The sequence below is a fragment of the Lissotriton vulgaris genome, chromosome 5, assembly GCF_964263255.1.
Source record: "Lissotriton vulgaris chromosome 5, aLisVul1.2, whole genome shotgun sequence".
Taxonomy (NCBI): domain Eukaryota; kingdom Metazoa; phylum Chordata; class Amphibia; order Caudata; family Salamandridae; genus Lissotriton; species Lissotriton vulgaris.
In genome coordinates this window covers 1,987,779,537-1,987,791,906 of record NC_141693.1, presented here as the reverse complement: position 1 = coordinate 1,987,791,906, position 12,370 = coordinate 1,987,779,537, and the positions used below count along the sequence as shown (strand labels likewise).

At 43.5% G+C, this 12,370-nt stretch overlaps 1 protein-coding gene across 2 annotated transcripts in view; it reads left to right on the top strand.

The window, feature by feature from the left end:
• STKLD1 (serine/threonine kinase like domain containing 1) overlaps window positions 1-12,370 on the top strand; it is a 376,807-nt gene that overhangs the window by 19,628 nt on the left and 344,809 nt on the right. For both annotated transcript variants that reach the window (XM_086924725.1, XM_086924724.1), the window contains exons 2-3: window positions 12-95; window positions 5,969-6,013. In XM_086924725.1, the coding sequence (XP_086780851.1) occupies window positions 12-95; window positions 5,969-6,013 (129 nt within the window). The remainder of the gene's footprint in view (window positions 1-11; window positions 96-5,968; window positions 6,014-12,370) is intronic.

The window sequence follows — 12,370 nt, the reverse complement described above, 5'->3', positions numbered from 1 at the left end:
TCCTCCCACAGGTTTTGGAAGAGCTGCCACCTGGAGCCTTCGGCACAGTGTTTATCGTGGAGGACAGCACGGGAGAGAGGTTTGCCCTGAAGAAGGTGAGTGCTGCAAGAGATGTGACATAATGTACGAGTGGTTGCGATAGTGTTCACTCTATATCTCATAACATTGTGTGATGGTGCCAGGGTGTTCGACTGATGATATGATTGGATGTACTGCCCTATGCAGCATGGTAGCCTCATGGCCTTCAATGTGCATACACACCAGTACCTTTAGATGATCAACAGCGTTATGCATGTCTGCCGAGTGCCTTGAGAGGGGAAGGATAACAATTGTTGTACCGTACAATGTTCTGTGTTCACAGTTACAGGCCATACCACCACAAATGCAATGCAACTCTGTGAGGAGGTAAGGTGATAGTATGTTGCAAATTACTGATTTGATTCCAGCTTCTTCTAATAGGGACAGCTCTTTTAGATTTCCTTACATACACAAAAGTATCTACCGAGGCGGCACACTATCTAATCAGCTCACTTCCACACCTGCCATCCTATGAGTCGCTGCCAAGACTCCGCTAAGCTGGCAAGAGAGTGTCCTCCTGGCAGATTACAATATTTAAATGGTGTTCTGCCACAGTATCACATTTTAAACATCATCCTGCCAAATGATCATATCCAAAATGTCTACAACCACACTATTGAGAAAGGAAGTATATATAGGAAAAATGTACTGTTCGTATCACCACATATACAAGGTACAAAGATGTGGAGTGAAGGATAGTAAACCTATACTTAAAGATATGTATATCGTCTTTATGTTATTTTGGCAAGATTATCTTTTTTATCTTGATATTGTGACATACATTCCACTTCAACTCTTTTAGACCACATTTCTACATGTACAATAACTTATGTTTTTTTGTGTTTAATATAGCAAGTCAGTCCATTTCCTCTGCTTGCAAATGTGGTGCAGATAAATTATGTGGGACCCAGGAGGAGGCAGATATTGGCTAACATTCACACCGTTTGGTAAGCTAGGGGTTTAGGATTAGAGTGTGTGTCTCCTGGTTGCAAAGTAAGCAGTCTAGTCAACAGATCACATCTTATTCCTTATCGTTTTAACTATAGTGTGTAGAAATGTAGGTGACAGTAATGTTTTGACTTCCCACCTCTGAAACAATGAAATTGCTGAATTAAATTTGATTGCTTGATTAACGGACGTCCCCTCTGTAACTCAGGAGACCCATATGTAATACTCATGATTTATGATTGTCCTTTCATACATTAATTATAAATTAACCAGGCTGGGATCACTCCTCACAGTTGATGGGGTGCCATCTTATGCCTCTCGATTACTGCTGCATCTCAGGACAGCTCTTTGTGTTGTTTAGGTGGTGGACTTGTATGTTTGGGTTAGATGTAGGTCCATCAGTAAAGATTTACCAGACCATGAGCTGCATCACCTGAGCCTGGTCTTAAAGGCACAAACGTGTGAAAGGCTTCCCCTCTTAACCACTATTCAACCTGATGTGGCTAATAGAGCTGGAAAAGCTTGAAGTCGAAAAAGGCATATGTTTTCCCTACAGTACAAAGGGACCCTCTACTCCTCTCATCAACACCCTCAAGCTTGAACCCATTTGAAAGGGTCACAGGCGAGTTGGAGAAAGCCCTGCAAGTCACTTTACGGTCTGCATTCTCTTTCCAGTCATCCATCTTAGATTCCAATCTCTATTCTCCCCACTGAAAGGCTGCTTTTTCTAATCCAGAATCTCCCCACTTGGAATTCTGTGTCTTCATAAATCTTACCACTGGTCCCCCTGCCATGTCTAAGATGGGTTTACTAGAAGCTTCATTACTCAATGTTAGATCTTATAGCAATCATGGTGATTACATATTGAAGACTAGCAGTTGATTATATTTTTGAAGATAGGAAGATGGAATAAGGATTTGTTGATTCCCAGTTATACGTTTGGCTATCCCCTCCGCCTTAAGATACTGTACATCGCTCATGCAGAGAAGTGCGGCAGAGAAGTGCGGCAGAGGCGTGGCTATTATTCACTGTGGCAGGCTTAAATTCAGCAATTACTCTTCAGGGTAGAATCTTAATGCAGAAATATTGGCCTTTTCCATTTCTGCTGATGCCCACACCCCATGTCCTGGTATGCTGTCATCCATAGCTTCTAGCTTTGGATATAACTCCATAAATGTGATGTCTCCTTTTTGTTGGCAACTCTAAGTTCATCGCATTAGGCTGAATAGGCAGACATCCTCAGCCTCCAGCAACTTACTGTCAGCCTGAACCTCATCTTGACCAAATTACAACTGAGCTTGCGCATAGGACTGACCATATTTTATACCTAATATTTGTGTATAGTGATTTGGTAACCACTCTTTGGAGTCTACCACTGGCCTGCATGACCACTCTGCCTTATTATTTTTTTTGAACTTTGAGACAGCCCGTCCGCAGACCAATATTTACCCCTGTTTTTCTATTTCAGAGGAAGAGCTGACGAAAGTAAATGGTGAGAATGTTGGTGATATGTTATCAGCTCTTCCTGGCACTTTCAGGAGGGATGTCCAGATCAATAATGCTAACTTTAATTCCTGGATTTCAACTGCGCTACACAAAATTGCTCCCAGGGGTGCCAACAAGTCTCACCAGAAAAGAGCATCTGCACTTTGGTATACCTCTAAGTTGTCGGCAGCTAAACAAGCTTCTGCACTTCTCAAGGGAAGTTAAAACTATCCTCGAGAACTACAAAACCGTTAGACAAACACAGTCAGAGTTCAATTCCTCCCAGCTACTCACCGGGGCAACATCTCTTGTGAAATGTTCAAAGTTTTTAGAGAACACTAATCCTACAAGTGCATTATAGACTGCCAATCCATCTCTTTCTCTCTGTAACTTTACCCAGGTTCTTCAGGGGTAAAACTTTGATTTTGTCTCAAACTTTTTCATTCCAGTTACTGAAAGCATTTTCGTATTGTGTCCTGATTTTGGGGTCTGCTCAGACTCTAATAGATTAATCAGGATCTCCAGATGATCCTTGTTCAGCCGCATTTTCCGTCTATCAAGGTCCAGAAAAAAATATTGATTTTTTTGCAAAAGGGATTTTTTTACAGCTAACTCTCTACTTATGGGTTTCTTGTCTCTAATGCAACAGAGGTCGTGCTGGTCGATGTCCAGAACAACCTAAAGATGATTCTGTCTCTGGGTGGAGTTCTTGCGCTCTTCCGCCTTGACCTCTCTGTATCCTTCATGACCATGAGGCACAATATACTGCTCGACAGGCTCAGAGGGGTTGGAAGGCATGGCCAGGTCCTTCATTTAATGCCGTCATTGTTACCTGACCACAGGCTAACAGTGCTTATGCCAAGATTTTCAGCCAACCCGGGTTATGTGTTGCTGAAGACCAAGCATCTTAATCTGCAGTGGCTCCTCTTGCTGAGCTAATCAGGGAGTAACAGTTCACTTGCATGTACTATGCAGATGACACTCCAACAGTTCTTGGGCCCGACAGCAACAGCAGTGATGCCCGAATCAGTTTTCATTCTGTGCTTTGTGCTGTGGCAGCTGCCTGAAGCTGAGCTCAGACAAAACTCAGGTTATGGTGTTAGATGGTTTGCCAAGTTGGTGGTTGTCAGAATGGTGGTTGTAATCCTTTGGCGAATGCACACGGCCTGTTATGACTGTGAAGAACCTTGGGTTCATGTTTGATAATGAGTTTTCACTGAAGTCACAATTAGCAAAAGTCACTTCCTTTTGCTTTTGTCATTTAAAATTTTTCTGGAAAGCTCACACTACTGCATCCGGCCAAAGATGTAGGCTCTCTGCTGATTGATGCGAATGCCCTGTATTTGGGAATCCCAGCCTATACCCTTCACTGATGCAGTCATTACAGGATGCAAGAGATTTGTGTCTACTAAAATACCTGTGACATAAATCCATTTCCGTGCACCTGCAGATCTACACTGGCTTCCAACTCAGAAGCATATTTGCCCCAAGGCCTGTGGCAGTATTTTAAGACGCTTCATAATGTGGGTCCTCATTTCGATCGCCAACAATTTTCCTTGTACTCTCAGAAGTGGAACCCATGCTCTGATTGTGTCCTTCCGGTTCCTAAAGGGAGGTTCGGACTGGAGGGTAGATCATCTGTGTTTCAGGCAGCAAAGGCCTCGAAGTGACTATCCATGGATCTGAGGAACCTTGTGAATTTCATGAAGCTCAGAAGACAGTTAAACACCTGGCTATTTAATCAGTAATAATTCGTATTCTCTTGTGAGCTAGACTTTCTGGGTTTCAGTATTTCAGCACCAGGGCACCTATTGGTAACCAAAAATAAATAAATACATTTCCGGTAAATTTCTCTTGAGTTCTCATTGCCAGGATATCTGCACGCCTCTTAGCTACATGCAGGTTATGAGCATTGTCACTATGAGTAGCACTTTGCTGCTCCCCAGGGTAGGTTTCTCCTTTATAAATAACCCTCAAATAATAAACAAAATGGCTTTATAAAAAGGGCTCCCATTTTACATGTGACCCAGGGATCTCTTCATCCCGTATCGACTGATGATCCTCAGCATTGTTCAGGTAGAGCTGGAATTGCTGGAGACTGGTTGCACAATTCCTCCTTGATCCTCCATGATCTCCCAGCGGTTAGCAGAAATAAAAGCACTTGCTGAGGTCTTCTGCGCAGATGGTTTGGATTTTGGTTTTAGCATGGATGTAGTGTATAATGCCTTGAATCAGCTGGTTTTGAAGATATATAGAACTGGAAAATGACTTTTAAGGGGTTGAGATGGAGGAAAGAACATGTACATTTTAGCACAGTAGGAAGGTTGTTTCCAGGGTGTGCCGCCATCCTTCTATGTTTAACCACAGCTGGAGGAGATGCTTTTTTAGTGGATTGTTGACTGTCTCTGAATTAGGCTCTAGAAACACCTGGAGAAGTGTGGCTTATTGGTTAGAGCGGCAGACCCTGATGCAGAGATCTGACCCGGGACCAGGGTTCAATTCCCGTCGCATCAGGGTCTTGGGCACAATGTCCGCGGACCCGATAATTCTCGCCACGGTGCCTACTCTAATCATGGGTCCCACTCTGTAACTCTAGGCAATAGCTTGCTTAATCTCCCCACCAGCCCTAATCGCTAAGGATGCCTGGCTTCACCTTGGGGTGCCCAGGAGTGGGCGCCTCACAGGAACATACCAGGATGGGTTCCTCAGCGGTACAGCGCAGGGACACACTGGCTAGTGTAACCAGGCGCTTTATAAGCTCAGTTACTTACTTACTACTTACGTGATCTCCATGGTTTCTCAGTAATGCTATTGACCTCTGTCTGCCCAGGGCCTTCTTCAGAGAGACTTCAACTGCGATGACCATCCACATATTCACCTACCTGCTGCTAAAACACCTTAATTCCTTTCAGAGACTGACAATTACCTCAATCTCAATCTCTTTTGACTGAAGTTCAAAGGTGTGACTATCATCTCAATCTCTTTGGTTGTCTAGGTGTGTGTTATTCGTTTCTGTATTATCGACAGTGTGCACCACATGGAGCTGATGCATTTTATATTCTGCTTACTCCACACGATTTAACGTAGGCAGTCTTTGCTTCCATGCCTTTGGGTAAGCTTTGAAGCAAAATCTGGAGGCGTCTCACTGTTCAAGTTCTATGACCCTGAATGCTGATACTCGAATGGCATTTGCATCCACTTGGACGGGCACTTGTGTCTCTGCCTGAGGTGACTACCTTGGCACATCCACATCTACACAATTAAAGGTCCCATGGAGCCCACTGGCCCCTTAGTATCATTCTGCAGCTTTGCCCTCTTGATCCAGTCAATTCCTGGTCATTCACTGTGAATCCTTACTGCTAAAAACTAGCACTGCCACAATATTTACTGCTGTAAACTAGCACTGCCACAACGAGGCTCTATAACTCAAATCAACAAGTTTCTCTTTCTTTTGCAGGTTGAATGTATTGATGAAGGTGAAGCGAATCGCGCCTTGAAAGAGGTAATATTGTGAATGTATTTCATTTTAAAATTTTTAAGTATTTTCATTTATGAGTTTGCAATCTTAGAATCTTTTTGTCCATTCTCTGCTATAAAATGTAACTTGTACCTCCATGGTGGAGGACTGAATAATTCAGACCTAGTACTAAGAGTCTGTTCCAAAAAGTGGTCGCTAATTGTACACAAACTTTTTGTGTAGCTACGTTATGTCACAAAATCACCGTCTACAGCGGGTCGCAGAATGGCCTGCACAATGAATATCTATTTGGCAAGTTGCAATTTGCAACCCCTTGTGATTGGCTATAAACACTGCAATGGTAGCCGTGATGGTGGCCTGCAAGGGACAGCATACCATCAACCCTGTGTTAGAAAACATGTTTGCAATATATCACTTTGTGGTACTGCTGAAATGAAATACGTGGATTTTCCTATTCGTTCTTACAGGGAGAGTGGTTTTGGCTATTACAGGGCATTCCCGGCCCATCTACGCACTGCCATCATTGTGGTCATTGGGATTAGGAAAGAATGTGTTTTGGAATACATACATAAATTGATATATATATATATATGTGTGTGTTTGTGTGGCTACATAAGTATGCCTCTGCAGATGTAATAACTGCCTTTCCACAACAATATAATATAACTAGAGTGGACAGAATGGAGAAAATAGGAGGAGGTCTACTCATAGCCACTATCTCTGGCGTGAGTATTACCTCTTTAGAAACTATAAGCTCGGGCCAATTTGAACTATGTGATTTTGGCATAGAGGGACCATCTAGGGGTGCTTGGAGAGGAGCCTTAGTATACAAACCTCCCGGCCCCAAAAATGACTTCTTAGACAAACTACTTAAGACTATTGCACCACAAGTATTGGCCTCTGATCTTTTCCTCTTAATAGGTGACTTTAATCATCACGCTGAGATATTACAGGATCCAGATACAGAAATGCTGATCACAAATATGCAACAGGTTTCAATTTAAGATAGTTAAGTAATGTATGCAGTCTGCATTACAAAAACAAGAAACAAGGAGGCTCATATGGTTTAAAAGCTTGTTATTCACCAAAGTAAAGGGGGTTGTTACACATGGTAATACAGTTAAACAGCACTGTACAGAGGAAATCATGTGACAACCCGAGGGCACTTGGAGAGTGAAGAATATATACACTTAGTGAAAAGTGAAGACGCAAGTGCTAAAGGTGAACAGCGTGAACGGCGCAAGGTGACAAGAAAATAATACAGTGATGGCTCCGCAGGGTTAAGTTAAATTCACTTAAATCGTGGAATAAACAGTTTTACAGGAGCACAAAACGTAAATAGGTGCCCTAAAATTGCGCTGTGATGTCGACGGCGTTTCGATCCCCGTGAGTCGGGATCGTCATCAGGACAGGGTTGTCGATGTCAGGCAGTGCTGGGGGGAAAAAGGATTAAATCAGGGGGAGGGAGGGGAGGTAAAAGGCGCGCAGGCGAAAGAGTAACGCACTGAGAAGGGGCAAGTACGTGGGGAGGCTGGTAGGATGTGAGGTATTGTGAGGAGTGCACAGAGCAGGTGAGTGGTCCTGGTCGGCTTGTGAACGGATCATGAGTTTAACAGCATGAAGGTGGCCAGGTGACGGGTGGGTAGGCGGATCACTGGCGCAAATGCCATAAAACGGTACTATCAATTGGTGAGAAGTTGTGATAGGGAGGCGTGCGGTGGTAGATACCCGGCACGATCGTGAGACACCTAAGAAATGGTCATTGTAGACACCGAGTACATAAGGTACTACGTGTGTGAGCGATATCGAGTGGATCGTGAGGGGGTGGAGGGGGAAAGGACATAGTGCAAAAGGTGATCGTAGGTAACGGGTGAATTAGGTAGCGCCGCGTGTGCGCGGTAGCGTGAGGGAGTGGAAGGCAAACTAGAGTTACTCCGGTATAGGTGGACTATGCGCAGCGCGGAATAAAGGATTAGGGCGTACTGGCTCACGTGGTGTGGATCCCGTGAGTCGCTGAACGCCCTGGTAACATCTGTGAATGCGGCGTCTACGAGGGAAACAGGGTTGTTGATTATCGGAGGAGTAAGAAGGTACAGTTCGGGCTCAGTTGGTGAAAACAATTACCTGGAGGATAAGCGCGCAGTCGATGGCTTGATTGGGCAGCGCCTGCGGGGGGAAGAAGAAAGGGGGGGCCGGTTGGGGTATTGGAGGAACCCGGTAGGCATAGCTGAGCGGCTACGATCAATACCGGTGAACCGCCGGTATTAGACGAGTAGCGCGTTTGTGCTGATGTGCGTACCTGAATCAAGCAAGGCGGCCGAGGGCGTTGAGGGCTCTTGATGTGTGGGTTGCTCCCGGTTAGTGCGAGGTTCCGTGAAACCCGGAAGTGTTCGGACGTAGTAAATAGCCTGGGATAGGCTGCTTGAAACAGGGGGGGCGTGACAGGGGAGGGGCGGGGGCGGGGTTTGAACGTGTCATAGTGTTGCCGTGGTAACTAAATAAACCAGGAAGAACTGGTGTGGAAAACGCCATGTAGGACGTAGACAGACAGTGAGAAAGGCGTATATACTGTACATCGTTCGCATAAGAACACAGTGGTCGCCCAAACCATTGGAGTAGAAAAGCATGTAACTGCATTAAGTATTTACAGGAACAATATCACAAAGATCAAACGGTATAAAACCAGGAAGTTAATTTACATGTTCAAAGTAAAACATTGAATTGGTGTGGTTGTAAATATCACAGTGTACATTAGAGGCACAAAGTCGCTGCATAGGTAAAAACAATTGTGAAATGTACATTAATGCAGTAGGGCAAAAGAGGGCTATACATGTGTTAGTAAATGCTTCTACGGGCGTAGTGTTTGAGAAGCCCTGGGTCAGGGGTAGACAGGGGTCCCCAAGGGGTCCTAGGGCAGAGAGATTAGCGACACAGTAGTTAGGCAGAACAGAGTAGCCAAAGTCTTGGCTTAGCATTGGACAGAGGTCAGCCATCAATCCTCGTCCTGCTAGATCTAACCCCCGCTTTTGACACCATCTCCCACAGCATTCTAAAACATCAGCTCTGTGAGATTGGTGTCGGGGGAAATGCCCTAAAGTGGCTCAAGAGCTATCTAATGGACCGAGTCACAATGGTATAGATAGGCAACACCGTCTCATGTTGTAGGCCAGTCAAGGTGGGAGTGCCACAGGGCTCCACCCTGAGCCCGACTCTTTTTAATCTTTACGTTACCCCGCTGGCCAAGGTGATCAGATCTTACGGCTTTGATGTTGTATCATATGCCGATGACAGATCTTGATCACCCTTGGGTCAGACCCGGTAGAGACAAAGTTGCGATTCATAGACTGCATGTCACAAGTTGATAGGTGGATGAGCACAAATCACCTCCAATAAAACGGAGGTAAGACAGAGATTCTGCTTTTTGGCAAGGCTCATGAGCACTGGTCACATGACTGGTGGCCCCTGTCCAATTCCAAAACAGACGGTGCGGAATTTAGGATTCCATATGGACAATAAACTTTCAATGAAAAATCAGATTAACTATATAATTGGCTCCTCTTTCGGTGTGATGCTTAGTTTATGCAAGGTTTGTAAATGGATTCCGATGGAGGCCAGAAAACCTCTAGTTCAGGGATTGATTATTAACTGTATGGACAATGGCAATGCCCTGCTGTCCTCAATCAATGAAGGCCTTACAAGACTTCAGATTCTGCAGAACACCGTGGCCAGTCTGGTCCTCAACCTCCTGCCAAGATCCCCTTCGGCCCCTAACCTGAGATTTCTGCACTGGCTCCCTGTCAGAAAGCGAATTCGCTTTAAGATTCTTTGTCTAACCCACAAAAAAATGTGTACGGAAAAGGCCCGGGCTACTGGGCCAAAAAGCTAAGTTGGTACCAGCCTCGCAGGACCCTGAGATCCAGTAATGAATTTCTTCTTACACCACTCAGAATCCGTACCTCTAGCAATGGAGGAAGATTCTTTTCTTTTCTTGCACCTGCTTTTTGGAACAAATTGCCCTCAAATTTACGCACGATCACAGAACACAACAGCTTTTGCATTACGTAAAAGACATGGCTGTTTGACAACGAAACATGCCAGCTTTCAGAGCTGTCCGCAAACACCATGAAACTTTCAAGTGATTTGTGTGCTGAATAAATAATCCTGATTTGATTTGATTTGTGTGTTATATATAGTGTGAACATATTTAAACTTTTATATTTATAAGTTTAAAAATGTACTTTATTTTTTTTAAAGTTAACTATTTAAAAAAAATATTGAATTAATAATTTTGCATTTTAATATATCTTGATACATAATTATTAATTGAATTTTGTATTTGTTTAAATAGTTAACTTTTAAAAAATAAATTACAATTTTAAACTTTTATTACAAGATTAAAATGTCTTTTCCAATATCTAAACAAAACATTTTATTACATTTACTAAGTATTAAAAAATAAAATTACTAACTCGGGTTTTTATTTTATTTTGTTTAAAAATAATATTTCTCGCATAAATTCATATGTTTAAGTAACTTATTTTGAAAAGGTAATGTGCTGTAACATTTTATTAGTTTTAGAGCAAGAAATACATATTTAAATATTTATAATTAATATTTTACAATAAAATAAAAAAAGAACTTTAATCATTTTTCCTATTCTTTCCCATGAGGAGATCTCCAGCCTGGAGAGAACTCTTCCACTGTTGAGGAGATTACCACAGTGGCAGATATCGCCACCAAGTCGATGGAGATTTCCACCTATGCATGAAAATTTACAAGTAGTAACGTTACACTCATAAATATGCCACCCTTCCACCCTCCCGGTTTTAGGGGATGAAGATATCCAAGTCTACACTTTGGAAAGTGTGAATAGTCAAAACAAGTACATTTATTCCAAAGTGTGAAAGTACATTTACACACGTAGATTTATACATGTCTGAGTTTACCTATGTGAAAAGGCCGCCACTTATGATAAGATTGATGATTAGGAGATAAGGTTAAATACCTAGAATGATATTTTACGGTCCGTGGTCCTATGGAGGTGAAATAAAAAGTTATCTTGATGTAGGCTTTTTAATATTATCAATGTGTAGTTATCCCTGCCACCAAGTGGGGCATTAAAACTTCCTCTGTAGCAGTTAATTCAGAGCGTGAGTCAACCGTGTGCATATACGGTCCCTCCCAGTTCTCATCTCACTGGAAAGAGCGATAGCTTTCTTGGCTGATGACAGAAGTGAAGCGTAATATGGAGGGCACTGAGAGTGGGAAACACCCTAGGGACGAAGTATAACAGAGTCACCCTGCTTGGATTACTCCCATTTGCACAAAGCGCGGTGGGGTAAGAAGAGGATCTCATTAAACTTTCCAACATGTGTTGCCCCTTTATACCAGTCGAACCTCCACTTTCAAAGGAAGTTTGCAGCCTGGACCTGCCACACCACGATGTTCAACTAACCTTATAAGAGGAGAACATACATTAAAAAGTTTGAGAACTTGTTGCAAATCCTGTCTTTCCCTGATGCATTAACATGCTCCTCTGGTCTTAGGTTCTTGATTTGTGTTTGAGTCATAAGTACTAAATCCTTTGTCACTCAAGTGTTTGAAATGAGTAAATTTGCAAACTAAATGTGTCCAAAAGACAGGACAAGAATGAGAGGGAGGGTGGATGGGTCGTTTCCACAGCTTACTCTGTGTGTAAGATGCCAAGCCTGCCTTGGACTACCGAAGGTGCCTCAACATGCACGGCATTACGGATCCACTGACAAATGCACGATCCTCGTGGACCTAAGGCATGTGACGTTAACCTCATCATCTGCCACCATTGACCAGTGCGGCCGGAATCAGACTAGAATGCTCTTTATTCCTATTGTTACTACCCTTGCTATGTTATGTTATGTTATGTTATATGGGGCTTTTATAGCGCAACGGCTACTCCAAAGGAGTGTCCCGGCGCTTTGTGCTCCAGACCTTAAGAAAAGACTGGGAAACATAACAGTAATAAAAAGACAGAAACCAATAAAAAGGAAAGACGCACTAACCAGAGAACAGCCAGGTCTTTAGACCCTTCCTGAAGGTAAGCAGATTAGATGTGGCCCGCAAGGACAGCGGTAAGGAATTCCATAGCTGGGGGGCAAGGAATCTAAAGGACCGACCGCCCAGTCGGGCCCTTTTTATACGTGGCACCACCGCCAGAGCCAATGACTCCGATCTTAAGGATCGCGCGGGCCGGTAGAAGTCCAGCCTCTTCTGAAGGTATTTTGCACCATTGGCATGCAGGGCTTTATGGGCTAAGGTCATAGCCTTAAACATTATCCTCTTCCGTATAGGAAGCCAATGGAGGGATAGAAGTAGATTTGAGGCACTAGTACGGCGATGCAGGCC